At 36.7% G+C, this 19249-nt stretch overlaps 1 protein-coding gene across 2 annotated transcripts in view; it reads right to left on the bottom strand.

Annotated features, from left to right (window-relative positions):
- parp8 (poly (ADP-ribose) polymerase family, member 8) overlaps positions 1–19249 on the bottom strand; it is a 50023-nt gene that overhangs the window by 13809 nt on the left and 16965 nt on the right. The window contains exons 4-20 of one of the 2 annotated variants that reach the window (XM_079815131.1): positions 18175–18264; positions 16342–16412; positions 16133–16201; positions 12462–12556; positions 9634–9694; positions 9419–9509; positions 8078–8144; positions 7865–7993; positions 4934–5522; positions 4525–4578; positions 4087–4182; positions 1907–1999; positions 1694–1819; positions 1522–1587; positions 842–909; positions 550–598; positions 124–236 (exon numbers count right to left, since the gene is read on the bottom strand). In XM_079815131.1, the coding sequence (XP_079671257.1) occupies positions 124–236; positions 550–598; positions 842–909; positions 1522–1587; positions 1694–1819; positions 1907–1999; positions 4087–4182; positions 4525–4578; positions 4934–5522; positions 7865–7993; positions 8078–8144; positions 9419–9509; positions 9634–9694; positions 12462–12556; positions 16133–16201; positions 16342–16412; positions 18175–18264 (1927 nt within the window). Of the gene's footprint in view, positions 1–123; positions 237–549; positions 599–841; positions 910–1479; positions 1588–1693; positions 1820–1906; positions 2000–4086; positions 4183–4524; positions 4579–4933; positions 5523–7864; positions 7994–8077; positions 8145–9418; positions 9510–9633; positions 9695–12461; positions 12557–16132; positions 16202–16341; positions 16413–18174; positions 18265–19249 lie in introns of both variants that reach the window. The other variant, XM_079815130.1, reaches the window with a different exon arrangement.

The raw sequence follows: 19249 nt of genomic DNA, 5'->3' as shown, positions 1-19249 counted from the left end.
AGCTCCAGCAAAACAGATATTGTAATATACTTTGGGACCAGATAAAACACATTTTCCTTAAACACTGTGCCCTAATCATGAATTTATGAATGCGTAATCTTAGGTGTTTAAAATGGAACTTACTGAAAAGCAAAGGTACTCCCAAAGAGGACTTTGGCAGCTCTAAAGTTGGATTCTTTGGCTGGCGGACTGCTGAGCAGGAGGAACTGATGGGGTGTGTGCATGAACTTCAGTTGCTGTTGTGATAGAAACAAGATATAAGAGCATATACTTGAGACGCTAAGCCTTAATCATCTTCTCTGCATAAAACTTGAAAAGTTTCACTGTGCCTGTGAATTTAAACTCTCTTCAAAACACAGAAGATGGTTTCTAAAAGAGTCATGGTTCTCTCTTAGGGAGGTAATTCCAGTAAGTCTATGAAAGATTAATCATTATGCATCTAGCCCAGATCATCTTAATCTAGACCAGAAAAATGTTCACAATCTTGTGGCATTTGCAGAAACATTTAGAGAAATCATAACAAATGCTTAAGATAGATACAAGACTTACTCTAGTAACAGGAAGCTTCACTATGTGTGATCTGTTACTGGATATCACCCTGTAAAAAAATGGATTTATCAACCATATACCCCATTAGGTTTGAAACCCTCCACTTCAGGACTGTAGATGCATTAAAATACTGTATATGAGTGATTGTACGCCACAAGGTACTACAAAGATGGATGCACACACTCTCCATGACTATGTAATTAGAGCTGTTATGAGAGCTGACCGTCACATTTACACATCATTAAAATGCAGGAGTGGAGTAGATAATGATTAAAGTGTCATTCAGTCATACCACTGCAGTAGTGGGTGAGCCAAAGGATCGTGCTTGTCCATTTGTCTCTTTATCTCTAGATATGGAGCCTGTGCAGAAGAAACGGCAACGGTTAAAATGCTCCTCTATTAGGAATCAAAGCACTGTCTGATTTCTCTGAAGACTTATGCAATGGGGGATACAGGGATTGTGGTTTAAATTGTTAAATAAAATATTATGCAGAACACTTGTTTTTAGCGTTTCCGTAAAAGTACATAAATATTTTTTATATACTGCATACATTTATAAAATATTATATAATTTATTAAATTGTAAAATAGATAATTGGCGACACTTTATTTTAAGGTTTACTTGTTAAAGTGTAATTATACATTCAAGTACTGAGTAACATTAATTAACTACTCGTTACTTTAGGGTTTTGTTTAGGGTTAGTTGCGTGCAATAAATCATGCATAATTTATAGTTAATGCTATAGCAACTACATGTAACGTGTCAAAAGGACACTGTAAAACAAAGTGGTAAGAAATTAGTATATTAAATTATTATAAAAATACATCAAATATTTTAAATATAGTATACATAATATTCTATATATTATATGTTTTAAATGTCATCTATCGATTTCAATTGATTGACAGACTTAAAAACAATTTAACAACCTTAGAACAAACAAGCTCTTGTTGTAGGTTTCTAGTTGATACCTGGGTCATTTCTCTGATAGATGTTATACTGTCGAGTGCTCTCATCACTCGGTCATAGTCCTTTTTCTGAAGAAAAACCCAAAAACTCAATGTCATGTTCCTTCATGAGAAGCAGCATTATACAAAAGAGATGGGTTAAGCTAAAGCTAAATGCGCTTAGTGTTTTAAGTACCCTGGGGTTGAAGGCAAGTGCTTGGGAGTCATTGGGATCCACCACAGAGGGATATGGCTCAAAAATGACAACTTTCCTCGGAGACTCCAGTGCAGATCGGCACATGGAGACCAGTAGGTCTACAACCTGTTGTCACAAACAGAGATTTTAAAGGCATATGATTAGAAGTATGTTATATTCTGTACTGTATGAATTCTTTGTTTGTTTTTGTACCTGAGCACCAGTGGCAATCTCATCAGCAGCCTCATTCATGACCCCTAGAGTTTGGAAGGCGAATACACATAACTCTCTCTCACACACTGTGGGCTGCAGGACACATATACACAAGCTCATTAGAACAGTAAATGATATTATTAATCCTGGATTAATACAAATCACATGTAAATAAATAAATTGGCTAACTTAACTTTGACAACTATTATCCACATAATAATATGGCACAAATAATATGAACAAAAAAAGTAAAACGTCTTCGTGACATGAAAGCATAATATGCTATGAGGATAATTTCTAAGCATTAACAGAGGCTGTCTAATATGAAATATAGAAAAGAACACAGGCCGTGTTAAAATACACAACTTTTCAAGTTCAAGGTTTTTTTTTAAGGATTAAGACTTTTACTCCGCAAGGATGCATTAAATTGATAGAAAGTAAAAAAGTGACAGTAAAGACATTTATTATATTACAAAAGATTTCTATTTTCTACTTCAAATAAATATGGTTTTTAGACAGTCTTTTTTTTTTTTTATCAAATAACTGCAGCCTTGGTGAGCATACAGTAAGCCACTTTAGAAAATATTACAAAATCTTACCAACCCCACATTTCTGAACAGTAGGGTATACTTTAAAATACAGGTGCCTTAATGATTCATTCACACCATTAACGGGCTAGATCACTCAAAAATATCGTTCCACAACCGAATGTCCTTTGTTCATCTTAAGAACACAAACCAAGATATTTTTGATGAAATCCGAAAGCTTTCCCACCCCACATAGACTGCCACATTAATACCACTTTCAAGGCCCAGAAAGGTAGTAAAGACATCGTTAAAAATGTGACTACAGTGGTTAAAGCTTAATGTGATGAAGCGACGAGAATACTTTTTGTTGCAGAAAAACAAAGAACAACTTTATTCTAAAAAATTTTCTCTTCTGTGTCAGTCTCCTACACTGTTCACGTTGTAAACACAGTGCAGCACTTCCGGATTCTACATCAGAATGCAGAAGAAAAAAAAATGACGTTGCAGTCTATGTGGGGTCAGATTTCATCAGAGGTGGACAAAGTACACAACTCTATTACTTGAGTAAAAGTAAAAGTAGTACTGGTCAAATATTACTCCGTTACAAGTGAAAGTTCTAAAAACAGATTTTTACTTAAGTAAAAGTACAGAAGTATTTGTTTTTAAAAGTACTTAAGTATCAAAAGTAAATTTCCTTTTTTATGTCAATGCATTATTTTATTATTGGTGCATTGTTGTATAATTGCACATTATGCCATCAAGGTGGTTTAAGCCAGTCAGTGATGCTCCATCCGAAATGCTAGCATACGACTACCTTAAACTAATTTCTTTACATTTGTATAGAGCGTTGTAACTTTTATACAAGTATTGAAATTTTCAATTTCTTGTATAAAAGTTACAAAGCTCTTTACAAAGCTGCTGTCACTTTAAGGCTGAATTCATGGACCCTATACACTGATACGCATCCGATATTCTCCCAACTGTTTACTCTTCTCTTTCTCCCAGACATTTACTTTTTTTTTTTTACATTTTATGAGACATGCATCAAAGTGTATGCCAACTAAACTAATCTTTAATCTTTTGAGAAAACTGAAACATACTTTGTAAGTATAGCCATGGGTGCACACACTGTGCCAAGGAACCGTCTTCTTCCATTTTGCTGTAAACTGATCAGTGTTAAAACATTTTTGGGAAACTTCACATGACCCTATACAAGAGTGATTACTGATAGGCTGTCTGCAAAAAAAAAAAAACACTTTTAAAGAAGAAAAAAATCATCCACTGACTTTTAAAGCTGCTACAGAAACGACTTTCGACTTTGAGGACCTTGATAGAAATGTAGTGGAGTAAAAAGAACAATATTTGTCTTTCAAATGTAGTGAAGTTAAAGTAAAAGTATCCCTAAAAAATAATTCTCAAGTAAAGTACAGATACTCAAAAAGTGTACTTAAGGACAGTACTCAAGTAAATGTACTTAGTTACTGTCCACCTCTGGATTTCATCAAAAATATCTTAATTTGTGCTCCCAAGATGAACAAAGGTCTTACGGGTTTGGAACAACATGAGGGTGAGTAATTAATGACGGAATGTTCATTTTTGGGTGACCTAATTCTTTAACCAATCCAAGATTGCTAGTAGAGCAAACAGACTCACTCTGAGCATTGGTCCATTTTGGAACACGTGAGGTTCATCGCAGACCACACAGAACTCATTGAGTACAGGGATACGCTGTTCTGCATACTCCATAGTCTGCAATTATAAATCAAGTCAACACATATAGCAACCATTCAGTAATATGTGCCTCCTCTATAACATTATGACAGCATTAGTAACTACCACAAGAAAAATAATTTTCATCATGTTTGGAACATTTGGAATGACTTGACAGTGAGTAAACAATGTTTGTTGTACCTTCAATTTTGTTCATAAGAATACTAATGAATAGAAAATGTCAACTACTGCAATGCCCTGAAGCTCAGGTTGCTTCGGAAAAAGGATTTTGCATATATTTGCAAGTAAAAGACTGTTACACTATAAAATACTTTGATTAATTAAATAAGGCAAAGGGGGAAGATAAGTTTTTTTTTTTACCTGAACAAGGAAGCCTCTGTCTCTGACTGGAATGGATTTGGCTCCGAAGTTTGGCTACTCGAAAAGAAACACAGAAAAAAAAATGTTTGAACTAAATACACAAAGTTGTTTTCACTGCCTCCGGCCAAATATTACATTCTGGGACAAAACGTCTCAACTATTAAATGTATCTTTCTGCCTCGATTTTTTTATAGAGCTCACTCTACTTGACCTGTTAAATTCACTAATCTCTGCCTAGTCAGAGCAAACATATTTTTGCAGTATATAAATTCTGTTCAATAATTATTTTTATATCCAAAACACTAGATCAGCTATCTCTGAACAAAGCCATACCAAACAGGCAAATCGTAACTTATTATGTAACCTCAAGGAAGTACGTTCCTTGAGATGCAATCCCAAGCATCATTACCTGAGGTGTGGAAGCTAGTGATGGGGCCAGGATGCCAATTAGCCCTGAGGTAAGGGAGAGGCGTCTGCTCTCGGTGACAGGCTCTTTAAAGATGTCGCTTTTCTTGTCGCCCATTTTGGTGCTGCTGGAGTAGGACCTGCTAAGCAGACGGTGGTGGTGCTTCAAGCCGTCCAGCTCTTCAGTCCGCACACTGCTCGAGCAGGAGCGGCCCAGGAGCCGGTGAGGCTTTAAAGCACCGCCATCGCTACTGCCAGCAGCATGTTCGCAGCGAGGCTCTGCCGCACTCGACCGCGGCGACAGTTTATGAGGCCGCAGTGGCGGGCAGTCCTCTGGTTTCACAGCGGTCGAGCAGGGCCTCGGCAGCAGCCGGTGGGGCTGCTTGAGGGTCTGATGTTGCTCCATCCGCGGATCACTGGAAAGGGAGTGACCCAAAAGCTTGTGTGACTTGCCGACACAGCCGTCCATTTCTGGCTTCACTGTGCTGGAGCACGTTCGCCGTAACAGACGGTGGGATTTTGACACGCCATCCTGCTCGGGTTTGAGCTTCTTTTTGCTCTTCACACAGCCAGGAGGAGGGTAGCTGGGGGATCTGAGTTTGCATAAGCACAGCACATTAATCACACTACGGGAATTAAGGAACACAAAAAGATGTTGTGCAATTACGCTTGTGCAAATCCTGCACATTTCAGAATGCTTTATTGGCTGATTCACACCAAATTTATTTATCATGTTGAGGTCTGCATAGTTCGCAGTGGGAATGCGCATTTCTTGTGCTAATGAACTACAGTAGGTCATGTCTGAGTTAATGAGATACAAAGAATTAAGCAATGCTGACAAATTGCTTTACAGTTTTCCTGCATCATCTGTTTTAAATTAAAATGTCATTGTGTTATTTATAAAAATAAAAATAAACACAGGTAAGGTATTCAGGTAAGATATCCTCTTTATGACTCAAAAGGTAAATTGCTGAACCCACTGCCATGTTCTTAAAATCTAAACTAAAAAAATCTAAAAAAGTTCAAAACTGCTTGCGACCTTGGAGTCTTTCCAATTCAATGAAACATCAGATTTACATGAACTGTTTCTACAGTTTGATAACCATTCATTAGCTGCTTTTCCACTGTCGGGCCAGTGCGAGCCAGGGCCAACAACAGGGCCCTGAGGCACCGTTTCCACTGTCGGTCCAGTAGCCCCACAGCACCACCCTAAATCCCACCCCTCAACATGCCTCCATAGAACGACATCACACAACCTCACCATTTCATCAGCTGACTGAAAACTAGCTAAAATCGCAAAATGAAATGAGAGAAGTGAATGTTTGGTCTTTACTTAAAGACTTAAAGGGTTAGTTCACCCAAAAATGAAAATTATATCATTAATTACTTTTCCTCATGTCGTTCGACACCCGTAAGACCTCCGTTCATCTTCGGAACACAAATGAAGATATTTTAGTTGAAATCTGATCGCTCAGAAAGGCCTCCATTGGCACAATGCACTTTACACTCTCAAGACCCATAAAAGGTACTAAAGACGTCGTTACAAAGTCCATCTCATTACAGTGGTTCTACAATAACTTTATAAAGTGACGAGAATAGTTTTTGTGCGCAAAAAAAACCTAAATAACGACTTATATCATGATGACCGATTTCAAAACAAGGCATCATGAAGCTTCGAAGCGTTATGAATCAGTGAGTCGATTCAGCGGTTTGAATCGCCAAAGTCACGTGATTTCAGCAGTTTGGCGGTTTGACACGCGATCCGAATCATGATTCGACTCACTGATTCATAACGCTTTGAAGCTTCATGATGCATTATTTTGAAATCGGTCATCACTATACAAATCGTTATTTAGGTTTTTTTTGCGCACAAAAACTATTCCCGTCGCTTTATAAAGTTATTGTAGAACCACTGTAGTGAGATGGACTTTGTAACGACATCTTTAGAGTGGGTCTTGAGAGTGTACCGTGCATTGTGCCAATGGAGGCCTTTCTGAGCGATCAGATTTCAACTAAAATATCTTCCTTTGTGTTCCGAAGATGAACAGAGGTCTTACGGGTGTCGAACGACATGAGGGTCAGTAATTAATGACAGAATTTTCATTTTTGGGTGAACTAAAATTACTTAAATGTTGAGGTAAGTTGGTAGCCTGATATAATAACATGGGAAATGAGCAGTGGTGTTGACCACCTCCTGACTCTGTTTAAGACCACTCCTCAAGCCCTAGTTGGCCCACTTTGGACCAATGTATGTTTGGCGGGCCAAAAACCCCTGCCCAATGCCCCCAGAGGAAGCCCAATCAAGCCCCGGAAGTGGCAGTGGAAACGTGACTGGCCCTGGCACTCACAAGCAAGCTTGCTTTTGGCCCGACAGTGGAAACGACTATTGACCATTAGGTCTCAGATTCAAGCTTGTCTGATGAACTCAAAAATCACTCACTGGCATAATAGTTAATGCTGGTCCTAGACACACAAATCCAGCCTATTCACACCAAATGTGAAACACATGGATAAATGATCACCAAATTCAAAATAGGAGGCGCTGATTGGCAAACAAATTTTCTCCAGCATGAAAGAGGGCAAAAAACATTTCTCCATTGAGGGTTATTCAAAAGAAACTTTGTATTCAGATCACAAATACTTCTTGCTTGACATATTTTTTCTAATATTTCATTACAGTAATAGCAGGATCGAACAGACTAGCCCACAAACAAGTTTTAGTGTAAGGTCAAGGCTGTCTAATGTTAGCAATACAAATAAAAACAAAAACATTAGAGATTTTAATGTGTGTGGTTAATTAAATATTAACGTTCATCAGAAACAACCAGATTTCTTTGTGAACAGCTCTTTAGACTTGGGTTTAAAAGGGCTTCAAACAGGAATACTAAACTCAGGATTTTCCAGTATTGGTGTAACTGAATGACTTTCTTCTTACCTGCGTAGCGTTGAAAAAATGTGCAGGGGAGATTTCACCTTCTTCTCGTTTTGCTTTTTGCTATGTGGGCTGATGAGTTTATCTTTGCTCTGATACTTCCACTGTTGTGTGACAAAGGTTTGCATTATCCTGCCAAGAGACAGCACACTCAAAGTTCAACGGACCTAGAAAACCTGATATTACACTAGAAAATATTTTCTAGAAGTTTCTTACTTTTTCAACTGATGTCCAAGTCCAAATCTGTCTTTTGTAGACACTTGAAACACATCAACAGTGGGAACTGGAAACGGGACAAGAAATTCTCCATGAGAAAAATAGAACAGTATTGCAAAACAAGGTACCACATAATGTAACTGTTTGCTACAGACATTTGATTTAGCCATCAAAGCGTCTCAGAGGTTTTTTAAAACACTGGAACAGAAGGTCACTCTGAAATGAGCCACTTATGATGAGTAATATCTTGGCAGGGGAACAAGAGCAGGCATTCTAGCCATGTCAAAGTAACTTCTCTCTCTTTCTCTTGCAATCTGAACTGAAGTAGCCATGTTCTTGAGGCAAGCAATTTTGAACAAATCTACAATCAACAGAGACAGCTCAGTGTGAGGACACTCCCACTCTCACTGACAAAGAACAATTTACATTGTATTTATGTAAAAGAAACAACAGAAACCCCATCTAACAAGGTAAGTGTGCCAAACTAGTCTGATGTTGTTAACAGAACAATGATTTGCATAATCTTCTTAAAGGGGTGTTAACTGCATTTACGGTTAAAGTAAATTCAAATCAGTGATTATCAACATTTCGTTACCATCGCAGCCCCATCTGTAAGGCTCAAGAATCCCTTTATTTTCCTTATATTGTACTGCATATCATTTAGCATCATTACAAATGTATTTTCATTCAATGCTGTGGGTGAATATCAGATTATATAATTTAAAACACTTGATAGGATGCAAATAGAAAAGTTGAAATGTCAAGTCTGAGCACTGTTGCCAAACTCTACCTCTACGTGGTGTCTTTATATATATATATATATATATCATATGCACAAACATAAATGTAATTCAAACTCATTTAAAAAAGTACATATATTTTCTTGTTCAATAAGAACAGTAACTGAATGTGCTATCCCATTAATAACATTAAAAAACTCTATATAATTATCATCATTAATTTTATTTTTAACAGTATATTTTTATTTGATAAATCATGACTTCTGTTTTATAAATCTAACAATGTTAAATCAAAATCTTAGTACCCCTGGTTGGGAATCACAGCAGTAGATGCTTAAGATAAGTTTATAGCAAAGTTTTTTGTGTATGTATTGCGTTTGTGTGTGTTCCAGCATTTCCATACATTATTATACGAAATGTTTTTTGTTTTGTTTTTTGAAAATTTACAAACAATGTTTCTAAGGGTTAGGTTTAGGGTAGGGTAAGGATTTGAGTATAAATTGTTTGCACAGTATAATTGAAGCATCCACATAAAACACAAAATCCCAACTCTCTCTCTGTTTCTGTGTGCGAGTGTGCGCGTGTGTGTGCGCATGCTAACCTGGTCCATTCAGATATTGTGTGAGGGAGCAGTGAAGCCGCACAATAACAGGTTCACTCCGGATCACATCCCAGGCAAGTGCAATCTCCTCCTATGAACAAATTCTGCATTTCAGTTTCACAGAGTATAACAGAAACACAAAAAAATAAATATATAATAAAAACTCAATGGTCATCGTCATTCATCTTCAACAAACACTGAACAATAACACTTACATCGAGGAAAGTGACATCAATGTGTAGGTCGATGTCCACATCATCAATTGCACCATATTCCCTATATTTTGAAGGGGGAAAAAAATGTTATCTTTTAATTTTGTTCATCTTAGACAAAATAAATTCTGCTAATGTGATTACTATAAAAGCTGCTGTAAACAAAGATTATATTCATTAAGATTAGAAAATTACAAGAATATATTACTCAGCGGAATATGTTGTTGACAGTCAAGCACAAAGCTTTTAGGGATTTGAAGGGAATTCACAACAAATTTAGACATAATGAAGCAGTTCCCCTTGTTTATACAGACAGCTTGCAAAACATTTTGCTCGAAAATTGATGCGAACTGTCATTTGCACATTGTTTTAAATTGGTTGGGAGTTGGAACAAAGAAAGCAAAATAAGACATGACTTTTTTTTTATCCACCAGGGACTGCAAATTTTCTAACATCGATCATTTTGAAGCAATTTGGCTATTAGTTACCATACAATAGCCTGTGTGGCCTCTGTGACGCAAGTGGAAAAAGGAAAGTCATGTCAGATGAAGAGCAAGTAATTACAATGAATTAAAAATAACTTTGTTTTCTTGGGAATAAAGTGTTATCAACACATTCAATTAAATGTAATGTTAGAAAGAGATTTAATGAGAAAGGTTCCAGACTAAAATATAAAACCAGATAAATGTATTTTTTAAATGAGTACGGAGGTACACTTGATGTTGAAGGGATGCAGTTTGATGCTCCAGCTCTGCTGCTGTGTTTCACTCAAAGCATTTATTTCTCAGAAAACTAATGTGATGAGTTTGTTGCTGCTCTGGGCTAACTGTTACCATAGTTACACCTCACTCCCAAATGCAGCCTGTCTCAAAAGCAGGAGGTTTGAGAAAATAATAATCCCCTTTGATCTGTCAAGGGGAAAAAGCTTACATACAGCATACAAACACACCATCATGTTTAGACACATGTAAGCACACAAAAGTTCAAATTTTCTAAGGTAAAAGAAATTCAGAACAACTTTAAGGAATCATTTAAGAAGTGTTACTGTTTACTGGTATTGTAATTCATCATTCTTTGAATAGGCAAAATCCAACAAGCCAAAGCATTTAGTGGGTATGCATCCTGGAATTATTAAAGGGCATATTGCATGTTTTTTCAAAAATGAATACATAACCTTGTATGAAAATACCATATGAAAAGTTAATGCAGGATTTAAAATGTTTTAAAAAAGACACAAGGGCACAAATTTAGTAGATAAAGTGACCGTTTCGTTGACTGTTTGAAACCGCTTTTTTTTTTTTTCAAAATCACATCATATTACGTCACTAGAGGGAGTTGTTTGCCGGGCTCTACGTTGCCTCAGTGCAGCAGAATAGGTTGGTATTCAGTAGGAGTCAGCATGCTTTCGGTAGTTTTTCTATTTCAATGTATCACAGTCATGGTAAATTATTGTGTCCAGCCTGTCAGGACATCGAGTCCACAGGTTTCCTTACAAAAAAAAAAAGTTAAGAAACCTGCCTGGGTGGTGTTTTGTGCCAGTAGAGAGACGGGACTTCACTTCTGCATCTGCTTTGCAAAACGCGGTGGTGTGCAGTGTTCACTTTAGAGTATAGACCGGAGGATTATCATCCCGGCGATATGATGGAGTTCAACATTGTAATACTCGTATCCACACGCGATGCTTCTTTGCCGTTGTTTTTACGTGAATCAATTTCAACATGAATGCAAAGTGTGTACATTAACACAAATGCATACAGTCTCACACTTTTCAAAACTGGTAAAATGTATTCATGCCATGTAGCCTGCCTGTACATTCAAGTTCACTCAACTACATACTCATGGCATCATACATGCTCTCACTATCTGTGAATTTAAATTATTTTTCTATCCATTGACTTCACTGGGGGCTCTAACCTGCAACATGCCTTTTAAAGGGGGCCTCATTGAACCCCCTAAGAGACTGTGGCAAAACCAGCCCATTTTTGTGTGCAGAACACTGAATAAATTCTCAAAATGGTTTTCTGTCCATGCAAATGCATCACAAAGATCACTCACTAGACAGAATATAAACCACACACTTCTGCTGCTATGAATAGAGTATTTTATGCTGTTCTATCATTTGACGGTCTGCTGTAATCAAAAGCAGCTTGACAAGATAAACTTTCAAGGACGAAGCTTTTAATAGCTGTCGCCGCATGAAACACCATTCAGATTGGCAGATTTTGCAGGCTGAATCACGTTCTTGTTGACAATCTGTCGAGTTCTTTTTTCACAAAAACGAGCATGTACATGTTTTGCTGTTGTCGACAGCATTCTTAAAAGCACCAGTTTCAAAACTGTTATATCTTGCTATAAATTTACTGATTGCAGAGCAGATTAGGTAAAAGAAAGCCTCTCCATCAGGATAAACACCACCTCAATCATTACACAATTACAGCCCTATAATCAAACAGAATCCGCTCAGACTCTCACAGACTATCCTTAGGTTGATCACAGAGCATTTCCCCAAATGATAGATTGGAGAAAAGGCCACCTGAGGGTTATGGGACCTGGTTCAGGCAGAGGACATCCTTGAGTGGGTTAACTGTGCCAGAATACTAAAGAACGATTGCTCAAGGTGTTGTTTCCCGTAAAACATTTCTCTAGTGGAAGAGAGGAGTTCAGGAAGGAATTCACCATTTCAAAAGTTTTTTCTGAGCTGATAAAATGTTTGCACTTATACTGACATAATGCTACTTTATCCTGTGTTTTTTTTTTTTTTTTTTCCAAGTTTAATTTGCAAAAGTTTCAAGTTCTCACATCAATATCAAGAAAAATGAATTATAAGTTACCTGAGAGATACTGCATGATGGCCATATAAGTCCCTCACGGCTGCCAAATCAGCCTCCAGCTGGGGGTGTTTGTGGAGCTCTCCATCATAATTAACCTGTCCACAATAACTCACAGGTCAAACGGTTGATACACAGAGCCCAGGGTTACAGACAGGAGCACCAGCACTTCTCCGCTCATGATCATTTCTACCTTGAGGCTTCAGAGGTGCATTTCTATTAGTTAAGCAGTTGGTTTTTAATCAGTATAAGATCCAGAACACTTCAAAAAAGCTTCTAGACATCAATCACTGTTGATGACTGTGGCTCTGCACTCTCTTCACAATCAATACACGTCATACACTTTAGATTACTCTATTATAAGATCAGTCTCTATAGACCGTGTCCAAAATCAACTGTCTGACTTTCTTGTGAAAGATAATTTTCCATATCAGCGTCTTTAGACTATTTGATTTGATCTCTGATTGGTTTTATTTTCCTTGGTTTATAACCTTTGTCTAATGGATCAATTAACTGATTAAAAGGACCCTATTTCTCAAGTGATCCAAGGGTAATTATAATATTTATTCAAGAAGTTGGTGGATATGCTGCAAAAAGTTAACAGGATTAACAGGAATGAAATATATATATATATATATATATATATATATATATATATATATATATATATATATATATATATATATATATATATATATATATATATATATATATATATATATATATATATATATATATATATATATATTTATACACATACATACATACAAAGATAACTAATAAAGATAAGTAATTTGTATGTTGATTTCCAAGAAAAGTGTAAACACTGTTTACACTGTGGCACTTTCAAAGTATTGATCAGTTTGTTTGAGCATCAACTTGCCTATTAAAGGGATAGTTCACCCAAAAATGAAAATTCTGTCATCATTTGCTCACCCTCAAGTTGTTCCAAACCTGTATGAGTTTATTTGTTCTGCTGAACACAAAAGAAGATATTTTAAAGAGTGTTTGTAACCAAGCAGATAGAGCAACCATTGACTACCATAGGAGGGGAAAAAATACTATGGTAGTCAATGGTTGCTCTATCTGCTTGGTTACAAACATTCTTCAAAATATCTTCTTTTGTGTTCAGCAGAACAAAGAAACTGATACAGGTTTGGAACACTTGAGGGTGAGCAAATGATGACAGAATTTTCATTTTTGGGTGAACTATCCCTTTAAAGCAACACTGGCTCAACCAATTGTGTGAGATTGGGGGTGGGACTATCTGTTTGTCCAACCAATAGCAGACGGAGGTATTGGGCAAACCTGCCATTAGTAAGCCTGAAAACAGTATTTTTGCAATTCCATTTAGCATTGCATTGGAAACGGCATTGGTGGCTAATTGTTTCTTCATTTGCAAGAAACCTATGGCCTATTATGTACATTGATCATGCTTTAGATGATTAATGACATTCAGTCTTTTTAGATATTCTGTACAACAGAGATCAAGAAAATTCACCAGCTGTTCTGAAGTTCAGAAAGAATCTGCCAGCATGTGGCATGGAAGAATCTCCCGAAGGCTTTGAGATCATCAGAACAGCAAAGGATTGCAAAATTGCTACATTACAGTGAGCAAGAGCCAGCGAGCATTCACAGGCATTAGTGCATGAATCTTCATCACCTCCGGACTGGTCCTCACAGGGCACAAAGCTCACTCACTCACCAGCTTTATGGATTTGCTCCAGTGGATGGTCACATGATTAATTTAAGCACAAGCCATGTGTGCAAACATTCATTCTCATGATGGAAGCCTTCTCAGAAGAGTGAGGGACTTATCATTAAAAGTTAAAGAGAGTTATAACTTTTTTTTATATGAGCTGCAAAGTACTTTAAGTAAATTTACCATGAAATGAAAAGTCTTAAGCCCCAGGTTCTGCAGGTCTGAAGCTGGTTTTATAGATTTAAGACCTTAGGAAGTTTAGTTGCAGTGACCACGTGAAGTTGAAGTTCACATGGTGAAAAGGACCTTGTTTATCTCAAACTCAGAAACTTTCACCATTATCTTTTTAACACCTTCTACCTAAAGTTCAGGGGCTGTATTCACAAAACATTATCTTACACTAAGAGTTCTCCTAAATGGTAGTAAAAGTTTTTAGTTACGAGTTTTCTCTTAAAACCTATTCACAAAGCTGCTGAGAGCAACTTTTACTAAGAAATAGAGACAAATCTTAAGCTAAGAGTAAGGGCGGGGTTGACCTCGTTGCTATGGATGATGTCATCAATCTTACTAACTATGCCCACAGTGATTGGCTGATAGGGGAGGGGTCTCTGTCTTTGATTTAATTATAGAAATATTTTGTTGAACGAGGTATCATGCTGCTATTTTCAAATAAAATGTTTAACATAAGAATGTTGCCATATTCAAATAGATTTTAAAATAAATGCTGTCATATTCAAATAAAGATTATTAAACTATTATATGTTCAGCTAATTGTCAGCCTCTTACGTGTGCATCTCGAGAGATTGCAGAATTCAAGCGAAAATGATGTTTTAAAAACAAAGTTAGTGAGGAGTACGTTCAAATGGTCTATCTAATCAGCGCGAGAGGAGGTATATACACAGCCGAGAGCCGACTCACCTAGTTACCTCGACAGTTTTCTGCATCCCTCCGCCACCCCGATCCTCACTCACGGTCTGCAGTGCGGGGCAGAAGTCTGGGTTTGGGCTAAATTCCGAGCTCGGAGACCTCGATCCCCTCGGCAGTGCGCCTATGCTTATATTTTTTACTCTATTCATTCATTTGAAAGTGTGAACTCATACTTTGGGTGGATTGTGGCAACAGCCAGTAGGATTGTTTAGTGATTTGGTCTTAGTGAATTAGGAGTCCTCTTGACTACTCCTAGCGTTTCATGGATTTAGGAGCTAGTTTTAGTGCTAAAATGCTTTGTGAAATACTCTTAGAACAAAAATTTAGGAATCCTAAAATTAGGACTTATACGCCCATTATTTTTAAGAGTTTCTCCTAAATCGGCAAGGTAGGAGCTACTTTTAGCCTTAAGATGTTTCGTGAATACGGCCCCAGATCTCCACATGCTTTTACATTTCATTTTGCGCTAATAAGTGTCATTTAAAAAAGCCATTTAATATTAGACTTTTGAGGGAATTCAGTAAGAGTGAATTTTGCCTTTTGATGGCATCAAAATTTTTGAAATATTACAATTTAAAATAACGGTTTTATTTTTAATTTTTTGATGTAATTTATTCCTGTGATGGCAAAGCTGAATTTTCAGCATTACTCCGGTCTTCAATGTCACTCGATTCTTCAGAATTCATTTTAATATGATGATTTGGTACTCAAGAAGCATTTCTTGTTTATTGAAAACAGTTGTGCTGCTTAATATTTTTGTGGAAACTATGATATTTTTGAATAGAATAGAAGAGTCAAAAGAGAAGTTTTAAAATATATTTTAAATAGAAATATTTTGTGGCATTATTAATGTCTTTACATTAATTTATTTACAATCAAATTCTGATTAATTTACTTGCTGAATAAAAGTATAAATCTCTTTTTATTTTATTTTATTAACTCTAGTGAAAGAAGGCATGTTTGCACTGAATTGGGATTGTGGGTGGATAAGGCTGCACATATTCAACAGATAGAAATGTTATGTACATAAAATGTAGTGACTCACCTGTCCAACATAGTAGAACTCCTCAGAATCATTGTCACCCTCTGAATCCTCCTCTATAGGATAATGGCACTGGAGAGGTTTCAAAAGCATGAAAGGGCATTAGTCACAATACAAACAATTCATTGTTGTTCCAGACAGTTTTGATGTTGTTCCTGACATTTGAAATGAAAACTTATTTTATAATAAAGGTAAAAAATACAGAGTCTTACCGAGTTTTTGTCGATTTGAAGTTTTGATTTAATAGACAGACAGCTGGTGGCATCATTGTTTATGCGTATTTCTAAAGACAGAGGGAATGCACAGATATGTGAGTATGACATGATATTGTGAACTAAAAAATGTCAGATGGAACAATCTACAATCTTCAGTTTTTATTTCTGTGACAGGCCTGATCATATCCTGATTATGCAACCTTCATCACACTCATCAAACTTTCTAACCGTTATTTTGTGCAGATCATATGATGTGCATGGTAACAGCAAAAAAATTGTTTCAACTAAATTACTGTAGAACTTACTACAAGGCTAGTTGTTATTTTTCCACTACAATTCCAAACGATAAAAACCTACAATTTTATAAGCATCCCTGCTCAGATCACAAATCTGTAAAAGCTGGTATAACATACTGTTAAGAGAACCATGAGGTCTTGACCACCGTAGTGGTACTTGCATTTACTACTGTAAATTGGATTGTTTATGCAGAGGTCTGAGTCAGAAAACATTTTAAAATGGACAAAGTGTGCACAGATCAGCAGAAAGTACAGGCTCATTAGTTGTAATGTACTGTGTCTGAAGATGTCAAGACTTAAATGCGTGGACTGGAAAAATATTAGGTGTGCATGGTAAGCTTCTATTAAGCATATAAACTAACTGCTGGAGGAAATCAGTGAAGATCGCTGCTGTTTTGCCAATTTGTTTTGGCACATATGTCTTGGTTGGTCCTAAAAATAGGAGCAGAAGACATGCAGTACAATTCCAGGATAATTTATTTCCAGGATTACTGCCAGTGTAATCATAGAGCTCAAAAAACAGACAGGGACTTGCTAACACCATGCAAATACTGCAATGATGGGATCTTTAGATGATTATCCTAAACAAAATGTACCCTCATGCATTACCATGTTATATATCAAAGTATCATGATGTTTCCATCTGACCCCAACACTGTAGGCTACTATGCTACTGCCACAGTACTTTTTTTGTAATGATCGGTCTACCGATCATCATTATTGGCAGACATGAAAGATCAAACATGAAGGAGAGTGAACTAAAAAAAAAATCTGATTGTGTAGGTGGAAGAATTAGGGGTGTGCCATACCGTCCACGATAACACCGGTATATATTTTATATGAAAAAAAAGTGATCAAATTTCGTGATAATGATATAGCGACGCAATGACGTATGACGCATTTACGTTCCCTAGCACGCACAACAACAACACCTGTCTCAGAGTAAGAACAGCAAGTCAGCCTCTGATGACGATTTAGTACCAAAAAAGGGAGCTACAAGAGGTCAGACTTCTTGACAACTGACAAAACATTGACAACTTAAAGCTTTTATTGATGTTTGCAGCACAATATTTGACCGGAAGGTTACAGTTGACGTTATTATATGGCATACATTACTTTAGTTATTGTTAAACTAAATGTTAAGGAGTCATGTTATACTTTTACTTAAGATTTCCAGTGAAAACACTACCAACTTGTACCAAGCTATACCAAGGCTACTTTTTTACTTTGCTTACATTTCTCTCATGCTCTGTGACTGTGTCACTACTATTGCACTATAATGCTGCTGCCACCTTATGACAATACATTTACACTAGAATCATGGGTTGGAGCAAAAATATTCAGCCAACAGGGCCTTGACCAAAGTTGAAAACCACTGAAATATACCTGTGAAGAACACTCTGAATCTGGAAGGCTGCTGGTTTCCTTTCCCCTTAGGTGTGACTTTAAAATGTCTGTTCGCTCAACTTTTTCATTGGTTTTCTTTAGCAGCAGCTCTTTTATGATTCATTATTAGATGATAAATGTCTCCTACCTGTTGCAATTCGATGGAAAATCACTGGTATTGGATCCCTGGTGACTAACACTTCATCTTCGTTTTCAGAGTTAGACACATATGTGTTATCTGAAATGACAAAGACAAGCATGTGCTGTTGAAACACCAAAAAAGAAAGAAGACCTGAAGAAGAACTAACAATGTAAATCAACCCACCAATGAGCGTTAACAAAAAACAATCCAGATTATACCTAATTAATAGAAATACTCCAAATGAGAGTGAACTGAGATATGTGCTAATTCTACAGTTTCTGGACAATCCGCTATTTTCGGGTTAACGCATCCCATGGCATTCTTTGGCAATGTTGCCTAAATCTGTGCCAAGCAAATTCCTCATTCTTATGCAAAGCTTACCGTCTGTCACTACACTCTAAAAAAATGCTGGGTTAAAAATAACCCAAGTTGGGTTGAAAATGGACTAACCCAGCAATTGGGTTGTTTTAACCCAGCGGTTTGGTTAAATGTTTGCTTAAAACAACCCAATTGCTGGGTTAGTCCATTTTCAACCTAACTTGGGTTATTTTTAACCAAGCATTTACTATTAAACCCTTAAACAAACATGCAAAACAACAGCAGGGCTGCCAGTGTGTGTTATGCTGCCATAATGCAGTGAATTTGGGCTCTATGAAATCTTATTTTTTTAAATGTTTGCTTAAAACAACCCAATTGCTGGGTTAGTCCATTTTCAACCCAACTTGGGTTATTTTTAACCCAGCATTTTTTAGAGTGTATGATGTGAATCAGGCTACAATAATTCCTTCGAAAAGGGAAGTCTGCATCTTTTAGACTTAGATTTAGGGGACAACTATTGTGTGTGAATCAAAACAGAGGTCAATCTAGACTTAGAGCAATGTCACAGCTTCACAAAAATTTGTGTTGAGGGGTAACTCCTGTTTACTTTTTTTTTTTTTTTTTAAGTCTAACTGAATTTGAAAGTGCACTGGGAAACTGCTCAAAACCAGCAACCTAAAAGTAAAAATCCAGTGTAATCACTATACCCATAAAACCCAATGAGCTTTAACATTGTGTTGTGTCATTATGGCTGATAAGAGAA

This window comes from Gobio gobio (genome assembly GCF_949357685.1).
Source record: "Gobio gobio genome assembly, chromosome: 4".
Classification (NCBI taxonomy): domain Eukaryota; kingdom Metazoa; phylum Chordata; class Actinopteri; order Cypriniformes; family Gobionidae; genus Gobio; species Gobio gobio.
The sequence above is the reverse complement of the archived record's forward strand: the minus strand, read 5'-3'. Positions and strand labels throughout refer to the sequence as shown.